Source organism: Erythranthe guttata, chromosome 5, assembly GCF_056151865.1.
Source record: "Erythranthe guttata isolate IM_541 chromosome 5, IM_541, whole genome shotgun sequence".
Taxonomy (NCBI): domain Eukaryota; kingdom Viridiplantae; phylum Streptophyta; class Magnoliopsida; order Lamiales; family Phrymaceae; genus Erythranthe; species Erythranthe guttata.
In genome coordinates, this window is record NC_142537.1 from 14,861,242 (window position 1) to 14,879,836 (window position 18,595).

Below are 18,595 nucleotides of genomic sequence, written 5' to 3' on the forward strand. Positions count from 1 at the left end.
TTTATTTACGAAGATTTTTATCCTTTTTTTTTTTTTTCATTTACTTGATAAAGCTAAAATTTAGTATTTTTTATGGGATTGATTTTCGATCCAATTTTAATATCTAAACATAATTTGAAAAAAAAAATATTTTGTTATGAAAATTACATCAATAATTTAAATATTATTATTTATTTTATATTACATTTGAATAAAATAATGGGATTGTTTAATTTCATTGTTTCTGATCTAAAAATATCGTATATTGGAATAAATTTTTCATTTTTACGAGAATGTAGGTTTACTCTATGCACCTATATCGCTAGTTACAAGTTTTTTCGTTAAAAAAAATACAAGTGTTCACAAAATACAATAAATTCAGAATTAAACTAATTTGGTGTTAATTATAAAAAGAAATCCAAGAACCACACATACAATAAAATAATATTAAATTCCTAATTATTATATTTTACTTTATAAAATCCTAAAGCAATAACACATAAATTACAAAAATTCAACATTAATTCCTCAAGTGTAATTTTTACCAAAGAATTGAAAAAGAATCTCATATATTCCCGAGTTGACCCATATATTACTCAATTCGATACACATATTTTAGGTAATTATATTATATTATATTATATTATATTATATATTTTATTATTATATATATATATATATATATAATACCCCACAGCATACATACAGATTTACCTACCTGTGATTAATTTCCCGGGAATCACATACAATCCCCTCCACAAACAAAACCCCGATCCACCGCCGCATCTCGTCTTCCAACCACCGCGGCCGCCGCCGCCGAACGGCGATAATCGGAGAAAAAATTTCCTCCATGGAAACCCCCACCCCTAGCACGAGCGCATCGTCCACAGACCCGGCGACGCCGGTGTCGAAGCTTCTCAGCTCATCCTACCGCCGCCCCTCTTCCTCCCGCACAATCTACAGCGATCGATTCATCCCGAGCAGATCCTCTTCCAATTTTGCCCTCTTCAATCTGCCCAATTCCAACCCCGGCGCATCTTCCGACGATTCGCATTCTGCGTACACTAATCTGTTAAAGTCCGCCCTTTTCGGGCCCGAATGTGTCGGTGGTGGTAATGGGTTTCAGCCGTTGACTCCAGAGAAGTCCTCCTCCGGCGGGAGGTTCGGCACTCGGAATAGCGATGGTAGTAATTTGCTGATTAGTCCTCCTAATTGCAATATATTCAAGTACAAGACTGAAACAAGGAAATCTTTGCATTCTCTTTCGCCGTTTGGGTATGATGATCCACTCCCCGGCGTATCCCACAGCCCTGTTAAAGCTCCCAGAAAAATTCCAAGGTCTCCTTACAAGGTCTCTCTCTCTCTCTCTCTCTCTCTCTCTCTCTCTCTCTCTCTCTCTCTCTCTCTCTCTCTCTCTCTCTCTCTCTCTCTCTCTCTCTCTCTCTCTCTCTCATGATTGAGGGTTTATAAATTCTTTTTTTTTTTTTCTAAATTATGTTGCTTTGAATTCTCTGCATTGGACTTTGTGAATTTATTAATTGTGGCTGAATTGGTTTAGGGTTTCTAAGTTAGTGATTGTTATTTTTCTTTTATATTTTTTATTTTTTGTTAGATGTATATATTGTGGGTTATACTGAAATAATCGTCGTTTATTCCGTACGGTGCTGCGATTCTTCGTTTCGCCAGTTTTATGTTGTGCAATCGATGTTCTTGTTTGTTGCTGTTATGTTTTAATTTCCAGGTTTAGTTGTGGATGTCGATCCAGAGATTCTGGCTATCATCAATTAATTCTTTTTTCCGATTTTTTTTATGGGAAACTTTCTGCGAAATCAAATGTTTCTTGTTTTTTGAACTATTCAAACTAATTTAACATTTGGCATAGGTTTTGGATGCACCGGCATTGCAAGATGACTTTTATCTAAACCTCGTCGACTGGTCTTCGAATAACGTGCTGGCAGTGGGGCTCGGCACCTGTGTATATCTGTGGCATGCTTCGAGCAGCAAGGTCAATTTCGACATTCTTTTCAATCTTTTTTTTTTAAATTTTCCCATCACCATTGTGCCAATCGGAAAATGATGAAATTAATGTTTAATGCAGGTGGTGAAATTGTGCGATTTAGGATTCGATGACAGTGTCTGCTCTGTTGGCTGGGCACAACACGGTACAAATCTGGCTGTCGGAACTAGCAACGGCAAAGTCCAAGTATGTCGTCGATTATTTTTCTTCGTCTCTTATCGACCTTTAAGTGTTAATAAATTCAATGTTTAACTAGACTCTATATTTAATATACGACTTTGCGGCACACCCATTATTTTTTTTTAACCCGTGGCTATCGTCTTGCTATAATCTAATTCACGTGTTCAATTTTGAGCTATGGAGCACCTTATTCATTAATGGCACAGTGTCGAAATTTTATTACGTTACCCCGACTCCAATGAATGACACGTGTTAATGATTTTTCATTTGTTTCCATTTTTTTTATATTCTCGTGTTTCAATTTGTCGGGGTATCGTAATGGGATCTTATATACAAGTTTCGGCTAAAGGTTTCATGCCTAGTCAAACATACTAAAAAAAAACACGATGCTCTGAGTTCAGTTTGTAGTAATTCTTGAATCTGAAATTTATGAATCTTGTATATGACAATGCAGTTATGGGATGCCGCTCGATGCAAGAGAGTTAAAACTTTGGAGGGACATAGGCTGAGAGTTGGTTCCCTCGCATGGAGTTCGTCTTTATTATCTTCCGGAAGCCGGGACAAGACTATTCTTCAACGAGATTTACGAACTCCAGATGATTATGTCAGCAAATTAACTGGACACAAATCAGAGGTATGCATGCCCCTTCAATGTCACAAATTAACTATTATTTTTTATTTATTTATTTTTGTCTGAATCTCAATTACTTGTGTGATTTAAGGTTTGCGGATTGAAGTGGTCGTACGACAACCGAGAGTTAGCATCCGGTGGTAATGACAACAAAGTGAGTAGCTATTTTTCAAGATTCATTGTTTCTTTCGACAGTAATTTGATTTGGTATGGTATTTATTTATTTGTTTATTTATTTTTTTCGTTTATAGCTTTTTGTGTGGAACCAACATTCGACGCAGCCGGTGCTAAAATACTGTGAACACACTGCGGCTGTAAAAGCAATTGCATGGTCACCGCATCTGCATGGACTCCTTGCTTCCGGAGGCGGCACTGCTGACCGATGCATTCGTTTTTGGAACACCACTACAAATTCACACCTCAGTTGCATGGATACTGGAAGTCAGGTAATAACATAACCTTTGCTCTTCTGTTAGGCCTCGTTTGGTTTGTAAGATAAGCCATGATTAATTAAATAATTAGGCACTGACTTGAATTTTAATATATATATATATACTTATGACAGGTGTGCAATCTTGTTTGGTCGAAGAATGTAAATGAACTTGTGAGCACACATGGCTACTCCCAGAACCAAATTATAGTGTGGAGATATCCGACAATGTCTAAGGTACCTCAAACAATCATGACATCAAATATTAAAAAAATAAAAATAAATAAATAACGATTTTTTTTTTCAGAAGTTCATATTTATTTATCTAATAATTTGAATTGTTTTTCGAACTGCCAATACAGTTGGCTACTCTAACAGGCCATACATACAGAGTCTTGTACCTTGCCATTTCACCAGATGGACAGGTATATATGTATATTTTTATATATATGTGTATATATATAAAAGAAGCCAGCAATTTATTTTTTCTTAATTTTTAACGAACTTCGTTTTTGTATTATTTCAGCTCGTTTTCTTACCGTATATGTTTTTCGCAGACCATTGTAACAGGAGCTGGAGACGAGACACTTAGGTTCTGGAATGTTTTTCCTTCACCCAAATCTCAGGTCAGAACTCCGATTTCACATTTTTCTATTGCTTTTTTCAGAAAATATTGCTATTTTTTGAATTCCTTCGATTCTTGCCATACATTATTAAAAAAAAAAAAAAAAAAAAGAAGCTCAATTTTATTGCATAGGTGGTGATTTCTACTAATTGAAAAACATCTATTGTGCAGAACACTGAAAGTGAAATCGGGGCATCGTCTCTTGGAAGAACTCAGATTCGTTGATCCTACTATTATTAATCCGTCATAGAAAGGCAATACAGATTAATTGCAAGTAAGGGCCTTGAATTTTTTTTTAAATTTGCAGAGAAGGCCACAAAGATTGAGTCGGTTGTTTCTCGCAATCGTGTAAATCGGTAAATATCTGTTACTGATGTTCTAAGGTAGCAAAATAGAGGGAAATTAGTATAAGTAACATCCGGCTACTTATATATATTGTAAATAATTGCTATTCACACCGGATAAAAGATTTACTATTTATCTACACACTTTCGTGCTCGATGTTTATTTTTTTTGTTTAATATATGGTGAATGGTAAATGTCATGCTCGATTCAGAAGAATTAAGAAAGATCTTGTTCCAAGTTCCAACCACTTTGGATATGACTAAAATGGTTGAACTATTGAAATATGAGGGACCAAATGTGAAATTGGTGCAAACTTGAGGGATGAAAACTATATTTTTCCTGTTGAGACTCGTAATCACGTTACATTCAAGAAAATGAGCACTCATAGACATTTATTTTATTTCTTCTATGTTTTATCTGTGATTGCACATTTTACTGAATGTACATGATTGCGACGGGAAAAATATAGTTTTCATCCCTCAAGTTTGTACTTATTTCACATTTGGCCCATCGTGTTTCAATAGTTAAACAATTTTAGTCATATCTGTCAACTTTTCGTTAATACTAACGGAGCCGATCGTGTGCCCACCATCAGTGCATTCACTGACCAACTAACGGTAAATAGACGGAAATGACAAAAAATGTTAAATTATTAAAATAGAATGGATCAATTGTATTTTTTTGCGAACATAAGTAACCAAATGTAAAGTTTGTGCAAACTCAAGGGATGAAAACTATAATATTTTTTCTAATTGCGACCGACATAAAATTGATTTCTCCTGTTTCCCACGAGTTGGAGTGGGATCTAAAGATTTTTATGGGGTCTAATATCGACCATAGAATATACAAAGTACATTTTATTTTATTAATTGAGAAGAAAAGTTAGACAAATTGCCAAACATCTAATACCAAATTAGACCAATCTCAAATTTGGCGGAGTCACACTTTTGTATTTGTGAGTGAAAACAAAAAAATTGTGGCCATACATACACTAAGAAACACGTGGGCAAACCCACCTAAGTCCTAATCACAATCTTGTTGGGCAAAATTTATAACCAATCATTAAAGTTTTCCTTATATTCTTTTTAGGGTAAATTACACCCACACCTCTGAGGTATGCTTAAATAATTTTAAGGTCCCTATGGTATCGATAATTACACTTACCCCCTGAAACGTAGTTAGAAACTATAACGTGATAATGCATCGGATACATTATTCCGATAGGGTTCTAATGGACTATTATTTTTAGCTAGTGGTGGAGATAACATAGAGTTATGAAGAGTTATGTGGTGACATGGCTCCCCCAATATTTCTTAAATCACCCATAACTCTTTGTTGTCTCCACCACTTCCTGAAACCAATAGTCCGTTAGAACTCTACCGTAATAACGTATCCAATGCATATTCCATTAGAGTTTTTAACTACGTTTCAAGGGGGTGAGTGTAATTATCGATACCACAGGAACCTTAAAGTTATTTAAGCATACCTCAGGGGTGTGGGTGTAATTTACCCTTCTTTTTAATAACAAACTAATTTGCAAACCAGGTGTTAGATGTTACACCTGGTTATTTACACTGGTTTGAAGCATATATTTGATTAAATAACAACTCACTAAGTACACATACATATGAGTGTGTGTATGATTATGTGTAGATTTATGATTCAAGTCCACCCAATATAAATAATCATGTGTAGCATTTAATTGCTCATTTGGAGACAACCATAGGTCAAAACCTCAATCCTGGTAAATATTTTATGCAAAATACATATATATATATATATATATATATATATATATATATATATATATATATATATATATATATATATATATATATATATATATATATATATATATATATATATATTGGTTAAACGGTTGGCAAGGAGAATTTATTAGAAATTTGCAATGTTTGGGGGAACACATATAGCTTTTGCATAAATAGATTGTGAAAGAAAAGAAATCGATCGGTATGGAAAATGGTTGCGAAAATTGCTACAGAGAACTATTAGACAAATTACTACATATGTTTGTACAGTACCGGTACTAAGAACTCTTTAAAAATTTGGTAAAAAGATTTTTGTTTTTGTTGATAGTGTAGAATCTACATTCTCAAGACCTTGCTCCAAATCCTACTTTTTTTAGACCGTTGGAAAGTGCACCGGATGTCGGATCTTTTACCGACGGCGGTTAGACGACAAACGGAATTAATAAATACGAGAGAAAGTTTAGAAGAGAGTATAAAAGTATTCTTTATTGATATTCCAAACGTAACCCACCTAGCGTTTTTTCATATGCATTATATTTAAGAGGAAAATCCCTCCGATGGGTATCAATTAAGATCCTTGTTAAGTGTAGATATTACACTCAATACGTTTACTTTACGTGAATCTTTTGTTTAAATTTAATTATATTTGTTCTTTAATTTATTGATTTTGTGTTTTACAGGTAAAAAAAGAGAATTAGGTGTCCACGAAGGAAAAAAGATCAAAAAGAAAGGAAAAAGTTGCAAATAAGGAAACAAATCAAATTGGAAGAAGGAATCTCGCCACAGCTTTGAGAGTGTCCACCATTTCGAGCATATCTCTCGTATACAAACTCCGAATTAGGTGATTTTGGCGGCATTGGAAAGCTAATTTCAAGGGATACAATTCTTATTGACACAACATTCCAAAATTCGGACTCCAACATGGCACAAATCGACGAACAATTCCTGATGGGGGAAAGTGGCGGAAATTGATTCCTATTAGGTTTCCACTACTTCCTTATCAAGAAAAGCCTATAAAAGCAATAAGTCTCTACACCATAAGCACGAAATTTTATACCCCAAAACGCGAAGAACGAAGATCAACGAAGACTCAAGCATAGTTTTTCTTATTTATTTTATTTATTCTATTTTGTTTATCATAAGAATTACGAGTAGCTAAGCTTTTAATCTAGGATTTTGTTGGAACCCTATGTGGGGATGTTGAACCCGTTTTCTTGAGATTATGCAATTATGATTTTATGATTATTTCTTATACTTGTTATGATTGTTAGTGCATGAACTTGATCAATTTATGTGCTTTATCTGTGATTATTGGGATTGACTCGACAGAGCTATTTTGATAATTAGACAGTAAGTATAAGAACCTTCGAGTAGTTTTCACCGGATGAGTGTGTCAATTGCATGTGGTGTCGTAGACATACATATATCACCTTAGGTAGCCATTTACGAGACTTGTTAGTTAATGCTTTATTCATAATTTGTTTGCATAGACATATAGTGAACCGTTTATGAATAATAGACTCATAATACACGCGACAGCGGGTTATGAGTAAATTAGTGTCTCGGGTTAATAATCATGAATCATATATTTCATAATTGAGGGGTTTTGGGTAAGCAATTCTTGCATAGGGGAAGATAAAATCCTAGGTCCGTTTTTATTGATATTTTCTCGTGTTTTATTGCTTTCATAATTAATTAGATTTGACAACTTTGCGTAGGCTGGATAAAAATCATAATTGTTAGAGTTTGGTACTTAAGATTAGATAATTTGAGTATTCCCAGTGGGATCGACATCCGACTCCCACGAGTCAACTTTTACTACTTGTTTGCCATACGTGCACTTGCGTGTTAGGTATTTAGCACCAACAAGTTTTTGGCGCCGTTGCCGGGGAATACGGCTAAATTATTTATTTATTCTAATATCAAATTTGAGCAATTTTTCTTACTTCAGCCATTTAATTTTAATTTTAATTTTTATTTTTAATTTTGATTTTTTTTTTTTTTTGTTACATGTCTGGTTACAATGTTGGGGCACCTCAAATGGGATATGAATGGCTTCTATCTGACGAATACCTCCAAAACACCTATGATATGCCTCCGCTTTGTTCCGCATGTGGTGGAAATCATTATTCCGATCAATGTTGGGGATCACCAAAAGCAACAAATTTCGTCGAAATTACCAACGGAGGTTGCAATGCTATCCATGCCTTGGTTGAAATTTAAGTGATAGAGCTCATGGATGGATGCGCAATCTACAAGGCTTTGGATTGGACATAACAGTTTTAAGAAGCAAAGTCTGGCTGAAGACTTAAAACTTAGCGCTTCTCGGGAGGCAACCCAAGCATTATCGATTTTCGTATTTTTATTTATTTTTATTTTTCTTAGGATTTTAGCATGCGCAAACTAATAATTTAATTTTGTTTTAATTTCTAGGTCGAAAATCAAACACTAAGGGATCGGACGTTAAATGTGGATTAAACGAACATCAAAGAGTGCATCCCGGAGAAGGACCTTCCGACTAATCAGGTGTATTATATCCTTGAACTTTGTTCTAATTGCATTGAGGACAATGTAAATTTTAAGTTTGGGGGTGGAAAATTACTTGTTTCTATGTGCTTTAATTTTTTAGTTTGCATGCCTTATGATTTTATTTTATTTTTTTCGTTTATTTATTGTTTTCTTAAAAAAAAAACAAATTGCTTGAGTCGAATGCATCGATGAGTTATAATTATGAGAGATGATCAATGTTTGATGATGAGATTGCTTGTTTTGTGTGATAATGATTAGATGTTTGTTTAGCTTTCGATTCAACGGAACTTAGAAACGAATTATTGCTAGGAATCACACTTTGTGCATTATTTTGGTTGAATGTTTTGTATTTTAAATTTGGAGTTAATTTGTGTTAGATCATGCTATGTTCGGTTTTAGACCTCACCTTAGGAAATTTATGATACGAAGTATTGAGTAGTGAGTGATTTGGGATATGATTTGGGCCTTCTTTGATCCATTTGAGCCTTTCAAGCCGACCTTTTTATCGAAATTTTCCTTAAAACCTTGATTTGAGACTCGAAGAAAAGGTGTTCTTTCTTTTATCCAATGCGTATAAGGTAGAATAGATGGAGATTCTTGAAAAATTACCCCTTGGAGTTCGGTTGAAATTTTTTATAAGGTCCTTCTTCTTCTTACCCGAAAAAAAAAAGAGAGAGAGTGAAAAAAAAGAAAAAAAAAGAGAAAAAACAAAAAAGAAGAAGAAAAATATATATGTGTCTATATATATATATAAAAGATAAAAAAAAAAAAAAAAAAGAAGAAGAGACTAGATGGGAGAAGTAAGGACTAGTTGTTGAATTATTTTGAAAGCTCGATCCATTGTCTTAAGAGCAACAGTGGAGACTTTTGAACTCTTAAGAATCGAGTTTATTAAAGTCCTTAGAGGTGACTTCATTGTTTCAAACGCTTTTATTTCAAATTTCGGCGTAATCACCTCAATTCAAGAAGAATAGCCACCACATATACCCATATTTTCTACCTCGAACCAAATAGCCTAACAATTGAAAGCCAAAAAGCCCCAATCATCCCAATAGCTTAATGTTCAATATTAGTAGAGTAGAATAATTTGATGAGTATTTGGAGTCAAACATATGCATGTAAGCATAAATTTTTTCTATCTTTAATTTACAAATATTGGATGCTTGAAACAATTGCATGATTTGTGGTTTTTGGCTATGGTAAGTGACTAAGTGCTTTTGAATTTTGAGCTTGCGAATGCCTACGAATTTTCATTATAATTACAAGTTCTGAAAACATGAAGTTGGTCATTGATCTATGTGATGAGATGCGGTAGTTGAGTCATTTGCTTACGATTAGATTTTGCTTGAGGACAAGCAAAAGTTCAAGTTTGGGGGTGTGTTAAGTGTAGTTTCTACTAAACACGCTTTAAGCATGTGGAACCCAAAGCCGAAGATGCTTTCCTATTACACGATGATCCGAGCATCGGTGGTGTGTCACACTCTTCGAGAAATCTGGCTTGCTCGGTGTAAGGTGGTTTACGACGGAGGAAGTATGTCTATCGAAGCCATAAGCAGAAAAGTTTTTCATAATATTCAACATTTGGGTACAGTACACGCTCCTCGCCAACCATCCACTAAGATTCAAAGGCTGCAATTGGAGGCGGCTGGATTTCCCTTGTTTCATCCGCCAGAGAAACGAGGAGCGTGGCACAAGTGGGAGTTTCCTATAACGGGTTGCTATAAGTTAAATACTGATGGCTCTGCTAAAAGAAGATAGTTGCACGGGTGGAGGTATCATTCGGGATTCGGGCGGTAATATTATAGCAGTTTTTTCGTCCTATTTTGGAGAAGGGTCCAATAATGTGGCGGAGTTTCTAGCTGTATGGCATGGCCTTCGTCTATGTAAGTTGATGGGAGTCGTTCTGGTTACGGTGGAAACAGACTCGCTATTGGTAGTTAATGCTATACGGAGCAATTGTGTTGCGTGGGATCTCGTCTATGTTCACCGTCTTTGTATGCAGGAGGTGACAGATGGGTGCAATTTTCAGCATGTGTTTCGACAGAAGAACACGGTTGCAGACCGTCTAGCAAACTGGGCGTACACACATAAATCAAGTCAAGAGTTCTTCTCGGGGATTAGCTTACCGAATGAGGTGAGGGCTGCATACCTTAGTGATAAATGCGGTATTGCTAACTTTCGGTCATGATGAAATATGATATTTGGGATCAGCTATTGAGGTTTCGGATATTGCACTATCACCCTCATATGGGGGCAGTTTTTATCAAAATCGTGGTGATGGTCTGGGGGTTGTACCTGCAAGTCTTCGATAATTACAAACCGATCCCCACATGGGGGCCTTTTTACAAATCAAGAAACTCTCGATCTATTAGCGGAATAGGAGCTTTTAATTTTTGGTTTTTCAATTTTATCCCTCTTTTGGGACTTTCGTACTTTGTAATAGACTGTATAGGGTTTTTCTTTCCCCGCTTTTATTCCTTGACATTTATAGGGGTATTCTTTTCCTTGTGTAGGCCCACAAGGTTTTTAACGAGGCCCCCTTGTACTTTCAAAAGTAATTAATGGAATAAAATTCTGGCAAAAAAAAAAAGAAAAAAAAAAAAAAGTGTAGATATTACACTCAATACGTTTACTTTACGTGGATCTTTTGTTTAGATTTAATTATATTTGTTCTTTAATTTATTGATTTTGTGTTTTATAGGTGAAAAACGAGAATTAGGTGTCCACGAAGGAAAAAAAGATCAAAAAGAAAGGAAAAAGTTGCAAATAAGGAAACAAATCAAATTGGAAGAAGGAATCTCGCCACAGCTTTGAGAGTGTCCACCATTTCGAGCATATCTCTCGCATACAAACTCCGAATTAGGTGATTTTGGCGGCATTGGAAAGCTAATTTCAAGGGATACAATTCTTATTGACACAACATTCCAAAATTCGGACTCCAACATGGCACAAATCGACGAACAATTCCTGATGGGGGAAAGTGACGGAAATTGATTCCTATTAGGTTTCCACTACTTCCTTATCAAGAAAAGCCTATAAAAGCAATAAGTCTCTACACCATAAGCACGAAATTTTATACCCCAAAACGCGAAGAACGAAGATCAACGAAGACTCAAGCATATTTTTTCTTATTTATTTTATTTATTCTATTTTGTTTATCATAAGAATTACGAGTAGCTAAGCTTTTAATCTAGGATTTTGTTGGAACCCTATGTGGGGATGGTGAACCCGTTTTCTTTAGATTATGCAATTATGATTTTATGATTATTTCTTATACTTGTTATGATTGTTAGTGCATGAACTTGATCAATTTATGTGCTTTATCTGTGATTATTGGGATTGACTCGACAGAGCTATTTTGATAATTAGACGGTAAGTATAAGAACCTTCGATTAGTTTTCACCGGATGAGTGTGTCAATTGCATGTGGTGTCGTAGACATACATATATCACCTTAGGTAGCCATTTACGAGACTTGTTAGTTAATGCTTTATTCATAATTTGTTTGCATAGACATATAGTGAACCGTTTATGAATAATAGACTCATAATACACGCGACAGCGGGTTATGAGTAAATTAGTGTCTCGGGTTAATAATCATGAATCATATATTTCATAATTGAGGGGTTTTGGGTAAGCAATTCTTGCATAGGGGAAGATAAAATCCTAGGTCCGTTTTTATTGATATTTTCTCGTGTTTTATTGCTTTCATAATTAATTAGATTTGACAACTTTGCGTAGGCTGGATAAAAATCATAATTGTTAGAGTTTGGTACTTAGGATTAGATAATTTGAGTATTCCTAGTGGGATCGACATCCGACTCTCACGAGTCCACTTTTACTACTTGTTTGCGATACGTGCACTTGCGTGTTAGATATCTAGCCCCAACAATCATCTATCATCTACTAATTGATACTCTTCACATATTAGCAGGCATCCTGTTTATGGTAAAGCGTGCTCATCACGGTTTTCCAACGACCAGCTAACTAGGTCGCCACCTAACCCTTTCGGTCTCATGTCTTGTGGGCCTTGGATGGGTTACTCTATGGACTATGGGGAGCGAGTCATGTTGGGCTCCAGGCTTCGGCCTCTTGCCGTAAGGTCCAGCTCGTGCAAGGTCTTGGTTTATTTGGGCCGAATCATCTTGTAGGGCTTGCTCGGCTGGCTTAGGCGAGCAGGCCTTGTTGGGTTCCTTTCTTTGTGCCCCTCGTAATGAAGTCCATTTCAGTTGTTTTGGGCCAAGCCAAACGAATCCCCATCACTGGTTCGTTTGCTTTTTTTTTTCCCCTCTCGTTTGTGAAATTGTCACTTTCGACGGCAGAGGCGAATGACGGACTGTTATTTTTTCCCTTCAGTTGTTTCGAAAAAAACAATTCGAAAGATGTAAACCACGCTAGACTAACCATGTGTGACAAGTTCCACCAAGCGACCGTTGACAGGGGAATTCGATCATGTGTCAATTGACACAGGCTCACTTGCTCCAACCGCTAGACTATCCCTTGCAGGACTTGTTTATTTTTTTTTTTTTCTTTTTCTGAAGTATAGTCGAAGGGTATAATTGATAAATAAGTAAACTGGTTGCAAGTGTGCGACCGACACAATGTAATCTACCCTAAATAATTAACAATATAATTTAAAGAAAATTGCTTTCTCATGTTTCCCACGAGTTAGAATGGGATCTACAAATTATTATGGGGGCCTATTATCGACCATAAAATAAACAATAGATTTTGTTTTCTTTTGTCACGTTGAATTAATAATGGAGATGAAAAATAAGACCAATCGCCAAACATTTCGTACCAAATTTGACAAATCTGAGATGTGGCGGAGCCATAATTTTGTATTTGTGGCCTGAAGACAAAACTATTGTAGCCATACACTAAGAAGCATGTGAGCCAAACCTTCCTAAACCTAACTACTATTTTGGTGGGCAAAATCTATAATTAGTCATTCAAATTTCATTATCTTTCTTGAATAACAAAGAAATCTGCAGATAACTATATACACGGGTAAACCTCCATTATCATATTCATAAATAGCTCATGTATAAAGCATACATATTTTTTGGTTATGGGTTTGCAATGGGAATTTATTAGAAATTTGCAATGTTTAGGGAGCATATATAGCTTTTGCATAAAATATACATATTTCTTGTTAAAAGTTACATGGATAATAAAACTAGTCCTCCCTTCTTGACAAAATTGTATTAGGATACATGCCTATAAAATTGTGTTTGATAACAAAAGTTCCAAAGATATTAAAAAGTTGTGTAAATTAACAATCAAATTCAATTTTTAAAATCAAATCTTGTTAAAAAGTAGGAAAGTAAGGAGGCTGTAGGTTTGAACCCTAGATCCTGCTTTTTAGTAGTGGTGACTAGATATCAACTCTCATGATGAGGGTCGGTGCATTCCACATATTAAATTAGGGTAAATTCACTTACCCCTTCGTACTTTGGTTCGATATCACTTTATCCTCTTCTACTCTCGATTGCATCGATTAGCCCACCTATACTTGAAAAATTATCTTAATGTGGCCCTCGCCGTTAATTTTCAAACCTTTGGCATTTGCACAGTTTGATTTAAGTTTGAAAATTACAAAAAAGCCACCACTCTCAGTTTAAATAGTTATAAAAAAAATAAAAAAATAAAAAATAAATTGTGGTTGGCGTCGTTGACTATGTTTTTTCGTTGTCTTGAATTTATAATTATTATTATTATTTTTTTTTTGTTTTTTTATTAATTATTTCAACTTGGAGAGGTGTCGTTTTTGTAATTTCAGATCAAACATTGTTAAGGTCAAATGTCTGACAACTAACAGCGAGGGCCACATTGAGACAATTTTTCAAGTGCAGGGGACAAATCGATGCAATCGAGAGTAGAAAGGAGGTAAAATAATACTGAGCCAAAGTACAAGGGGGAAAGTGGAATTTACCCAATAAATTACTAGCAATTATTAGATAACTATAGCGTAAACTGGAGCCATTTGTTCCCACTTAAGGCGGTGTTTGCAAACGCATTTAGAAATAACTTCTGAAATTTTTTTTGTTTCATGATTAGTTTATAATTATTAGCAAAATCATCTTTTACTTTTTTGGTTCATAATTAGTTTATGATTATTAGCAACAACATCTTTTACTTTTGCTTATCCTAAAATAAGCTGGTCTAGACTATTATTTGATAAGTTCCTAGGACCCTACTTTTATTATTTCAGTTAATTTTCATAACTACTTTATACTTTTTTAACTCATAATCACTAACTTATGTTTTTTAAAAAGCTTCTACAAACACTCAAAAACGATATGAAACTACTATTTTTTGTTATTTTTCTTTTCTTATCTTGACAATATTTAAAAAATAAATAAAATAATTGACCCTAAACATTGGATAAATGACAACATACATTACATCAAAAATAGTACTACACAATATAAGGTCCTCCTTCAAATTCTTATAAACATGTGACATGAAATTTCTTTTTCTTCACTTGTCGGCTCCACTGACAAACAAATAAAAACACAAACCAATAATAAATACGCCTAGAAACTAGCTAGCTTAATATTTACACGTTTTTTTTTTTTTTTTCAAATTTCAAATAAAAACACTAATATCTTCAATATTTGGTAAAAATAAAATCTCCAAATAAAATTAATTCCACGACGAAGATTCACCCGAGGCCAAATTCTGCTGATCAAGCCCTTTCGTGGCGTCAACCTCATTCGTCGCGATATTTTGAGGCCAAATAGGAACGGAGCTCATTGGTGGAAAACAGCAGGTGCAGCTTTCTTGGCAAGGCTGCGGAGTACCTGATTTATTCTCAATGTGGGCCCCGCCGGCGGCCCTGTCGAAGGAGGCTGTGGCATCCTTCAGTGGGCCCCAGCACTCGACCTTGTTGAATTCCGGGATGTTGGAGTGGAAATAAACCCATACCGATGCCTCTTGTAGGTCGGGGTAATTGTTCAGAAGATTCTCATCTCCATGCACAAATGCCTTCAAAACCTGATCATGTTTTTTTTTTCTTTCAAACTTTATCAAACCAAATTATAGGTAACAATAATTGAAAGTAAATGAGTTGATATTTAGTTATGACTTATGAGGGATGCTATGCTATTGATATTATTAATGCATAGAGTAACTCAATAATTTAAAAAGAAGAAAAAAAAAAAAGAAAAAAAAAAGGAACTCAATTATTCGGGATGCTATTGATATTATTAATGCATGAACTAACTCAACTCAATAATAAAAAAAAAAAGAAGTACTTGAATATTTCAGATACTGAATATATGTATTATTTAATATTAATATCTCCAGTACGCCCCTCAAGTGCAGACGAATTACATTTGCACTTAAATTATTAAAAATGGGTGGCGGTGATATTCGAACTCATGATCTGATACAATGTTGAATGACCATCAGCCAATAGCTGTAGGCTATTAGTGAAATATATCATTTAGGTATTTCATATTCGTATGTATATCAGTAAATGTGTCGGATATCAAAATATAGTTTCGTAATTCATCTATATATATATACACCATGATTATATTATGAAAATTCGAAAAAATAAAAAATAAAAATAAAAAGAAATAGGAGAAGTAAATATAGGGTAACACTTACCACAGGAAGTTCTTTGCAGAAAATGTAGTATCTGAGCCTAGCAACAAGGTCCAAAAGGAAATGACCACCACTAATGTGACAATGAACATGAAGTGACATTTTCCCTTTTATTTTTTTCCACTCTGCCACCACTTCATCTCTTTGTAGTCTATTGTACCATCCTTGCAACTGCAAATTAGATCATTATATATTTGCTTTTTATTTATTTATTTATTAGGTATATGCTAAAAACAAAATAAAGGGTACATTATATTATTACCATCTCCAAAGTTTAAGCTAATTCTAAAAAACTAAAGGGTGCATTATATAATTATAAGAAGCACATTTACATTGTTACTCAACAAGGTCATTGTTTGATTTTATATTCAATGTAGGGTCGAAATCGAAATTTTACTATTCAATGCGACCGTTGAGTTGAGTACTTTTGCAATTTTTACGAAAGGGAAGAAGAAAAACTATTGATCTTCAGAAAACGAAAACAGTAGGATGGTTTATAAAAAAAATGAATAGTTCATTTAAAAAAAATATATGCAAAAAAAGATAACAGCATTCGTTTTCATTTTTTATAATCAAGAAGGAAAAAAAAAGATTTGAATGTTCATCTAGTTTTAAAGGAAAGTTTTCGTAATTCAAGCATACCTTAAACCGATAATTGTAAGACAATTTGCAATTAAGCCCTTTTCTTTTATATAGGGGTAATTTAGGCATTTCATGATATTTTTTATAAGACTTTTTGACTGGTTGTTGTATGATTATAAAACAAAGGAGTTTATTTTTTCACTAAAATAAAACTATATTTTGAAGAAAAAAAATTGAAGGATAAATTACGGCCACCCCTGACTTAAGATCAAATTACAAAAAAAAAAATCCATATTGTTTGGGTAATTACAACTACCTCTAAACCATATATTTTTTTTAAGAAAAAAACCTGTCATTCAGTATGTAAATTTGACACCGCAAGGAAAAAACCTGTCATTCAGTATGTAAATTTGACACCGTAAGGATGGACGAGTAAGACGAACAATACATAGTTCAAGGGAGGGTGAGGGTGGCCGTAATTACCCAAACATAAGGGTTTTTTTTTTTTATAATTTCATCTTACCTTAAAGGCGGCCGTAATTTGCCGAGAAAATAATGTAAAAAATGTTTAGCAAATAGTCTTGTGAATAAAACACTCCCAAGTGGTACACTTGTATTCTTCTTCTTATTCTGGAAGTATCTATATGTTGACAGCTAGGATCATGATCCTTAATTACCGCAAATAGTAATCCCCTGTTTTCCCCTGTTTCTTGATTAAATAATCTTGCTCATATTAAATCATGATTAATTAACCAAATTAAAATCCCAAAAAAAAAAACCTGGGAATTGTTAATGGTCTGAGAGATGGCAAGAGTGATCTTAGAGGTGATGTCACTGTGTGTAAGTGTGTAAGTTCTTGGAAGCTTCCCCGGATGCTTCTTTTCATCCACTCCCAAAAACAGTACCTTCAGCTTTGATGCCTCAAATATCGCCGGCCCAAACAGCCTCGCCACCTATTATTTTATTTTATCTTAATTAATTTCTAGAGAGAGAGAGAAATTTCTAGAGAGAGAGAGAGAGAAAAAAAAAAACAAGAATTTACAGGGACTATGGAGTGGTTCTTTCTTGTTCTGTTCTCTGCAAACGATGCTGCTTTTTTCATCATCTGTGGTGGGAGCACTGAAGCAGCAGCCGCCAGAGTTCCCATTTTTTTCTTTTTCAGACCAAATCTTCACTTGTAATAATAATCCTTCCTCCAAGTTTTGTGGAAATTTATGTTATTTTTTTGTGTGTGTGTGTGTGTGTGTTTAAGCAAGAAAAGCTTGGAATTTTGGTGGGGGTTGCTTTGAGGAATGAAAAACAAGAGAGACTTTTGCTTTACTATTTGGGTTGGGTTTGCTTTTAGGTTTGGTATTCGGGTTTTTTAGGTTTGCTTTGCTTGGATGCCTAAACTACGTGGGCTTTTTTGATAGTGTGTGTGAGAGAGAGAAAGGGAAAGATGTAGAAAGAAAAATTAGGGGAATTAATTGCGTGTCAAAATAGGAGAGATGGGGCACCGATTGATTGAGCGCCGTTTGATGATGTGCATGATGGATGGGTGTTGCTTCGAACCTCCAAACTTCTCGTTGAATTTTTTTTTTTTTTTTTTTTTTAAATAAGAAAATATTACCTAATAATTTGTTTTTATTATGGTTAGCACTAAAACACGTTTTGGTTTGATTTTTGTTGTGCTTATTAGGGTTGCATTTGTATTTTACTGCAAAGATTTGTTATTCCCTCATTGGTTTGAAGGCTTTACAATCCCAAAATTAGCATATAGTCAACTGGCATATGTAGAATATTATTAATTGTTGGTCTGCATATAATTATAAACACGCATGTGTGTTTGTGTAATTAGTGAAAAAATATTTCACCACATCAATGGTTAAAATCCACTTAATCTATTTTATCGGGTA

The 18,595-nt window shown here is 34.5% G+C and overlaps 3 protein-coding genes across 3 annotated transcripts; 2 read left to right on the forward strand and 1 right to left on the reverse strand.

The window, feature by feature from the left end:
* Window positions 1-648: 648 nt before the first annotated feature.
* On the forward strand, window positions 649-4,369 carry LOC105958580 (B-type cell cycle switch protein ccs52A). The gene is made up of 10 exons (XM_012982581.2): window positions 649-1,330; window positions 1,862-1,984; window positions 2,078-2,182; window positions 2,631-2,810; window positions 2,899-2,961; window positions 3,059-3,253; window positions 3,373-3,474; window positions 3,600-3,662; window positions 3,795-3,863; window positions 4,034-4,369. The coding sequence occupies exons 1-10, from the start codon at window positions 830-832 to the stop codon at window positions 4,085-4,087; spliced, it is 1,455 nt and encodes a 484-aa protein (XP_012838035.1). The 5' UTR covers window positions 649-829; the 3' UTR covers window positions 4,088-4,369.
* Window positions 4,370-10,240: 5,871 nt separating this feature from the next.
* Window positions 10,241-10,817, forward strand: LOC148770719 (uncharacterized). Its single transcript, XM_088818021.1, has 2 exons — window positions 10,241-10,670; window positions 10,717-10,817. Exons 1-2 carry the CDS (start codon window positions 10,241-10,243, stop codon window positions 10,815-10,817), a joined length of 531 nt encoding a protein of 176 aa, XP_088674147.1.
* A 4,070-nt stretch (window positions 10,818-14,887) lies between these two features.
* Window positions 14,888-18,357, reverse strand: LOC105958581 (protein STAY-GREEN homolog, chloroplastic). Its single transcript, XM_012982582.2, has 4 exons — window positions 17,743-18,357; window positions 17,480-17,653; window positions 16,122-16,289; window positions 14,888-15,503 (listed from the first exon to the last, which is right to left on the reverse strand). Exons 1-4 carry the CDS (start codon window positions 17,845-17,847, stop codon window positions 15,153-15,155), a joined length of 798 nt encoding a protein of 265 aa, XP_012838036.2. The 5' UTR covers window positions 17,848-18,357; the 3' UTR covers window positions 14,888-15,152.
* Between the last annotated feature and the right edge of the window lie 238 nt (window positions 18,358-18,595).

Bases quoted from the DNA above. Each gene is read 5' to 3' on its own strand.
- LOC105958580 (XM_012982581.2), top strand. From the start codon at position 830: ATGGAAACCCCCACCCCTAGCACGAGCGCATCGTCCACAGACCCGGCG. The intron at 3,663-3,794 runs GTATATATGTAT...TGTTTTTCGCAG, and splicing joins CCATTTCACCAGATGGACAG to ACCATTGTAACAGGAGCTGG. The intron at 3,864-4,033 runs GTCAGAACTCCG...TCTATTGTGCAG, and splicing joins TTCCTTCACCCAAATCTCAG to AACACTGAAAGTGAAATCGG.
- LOC148770719 (XM_088818021.1), top strand. From the start codon at position 10,241: ATGGCTCTGCTAAAAGAAGATAGTTGCACGGGTGGAGGTATCATTCGG. The intron at 10,671-10,716 runs GTATTGCTAACT...ATTTGGGATCAG, and splicing joins ATACCTTAGTGATAAATGCG to CTATTGAGGTTTCGGATATT.
- LOC105958581 (XM_012982582.2), bottom strand. From the start codon at position 17,847: ATGGGAACTCTGGCGGCTGCTGCTTCAGTGCTCCCACCACAGATGATG. The intron at 17,654-17,742 runs GTAAATTCTTGT...ATAAAATAATAG, and splicing joins AGAACCACTCCATAGTCCCT to GTGGCGAGGCTGTTTGGGCC. The intron at 16,290-17,479 runs GTTTTTTTTTTT...TCTAATTTGCAG, and splicing joins AGACCATTAACAATTCCCAG to TTGCAAGGATGGTACAATAG.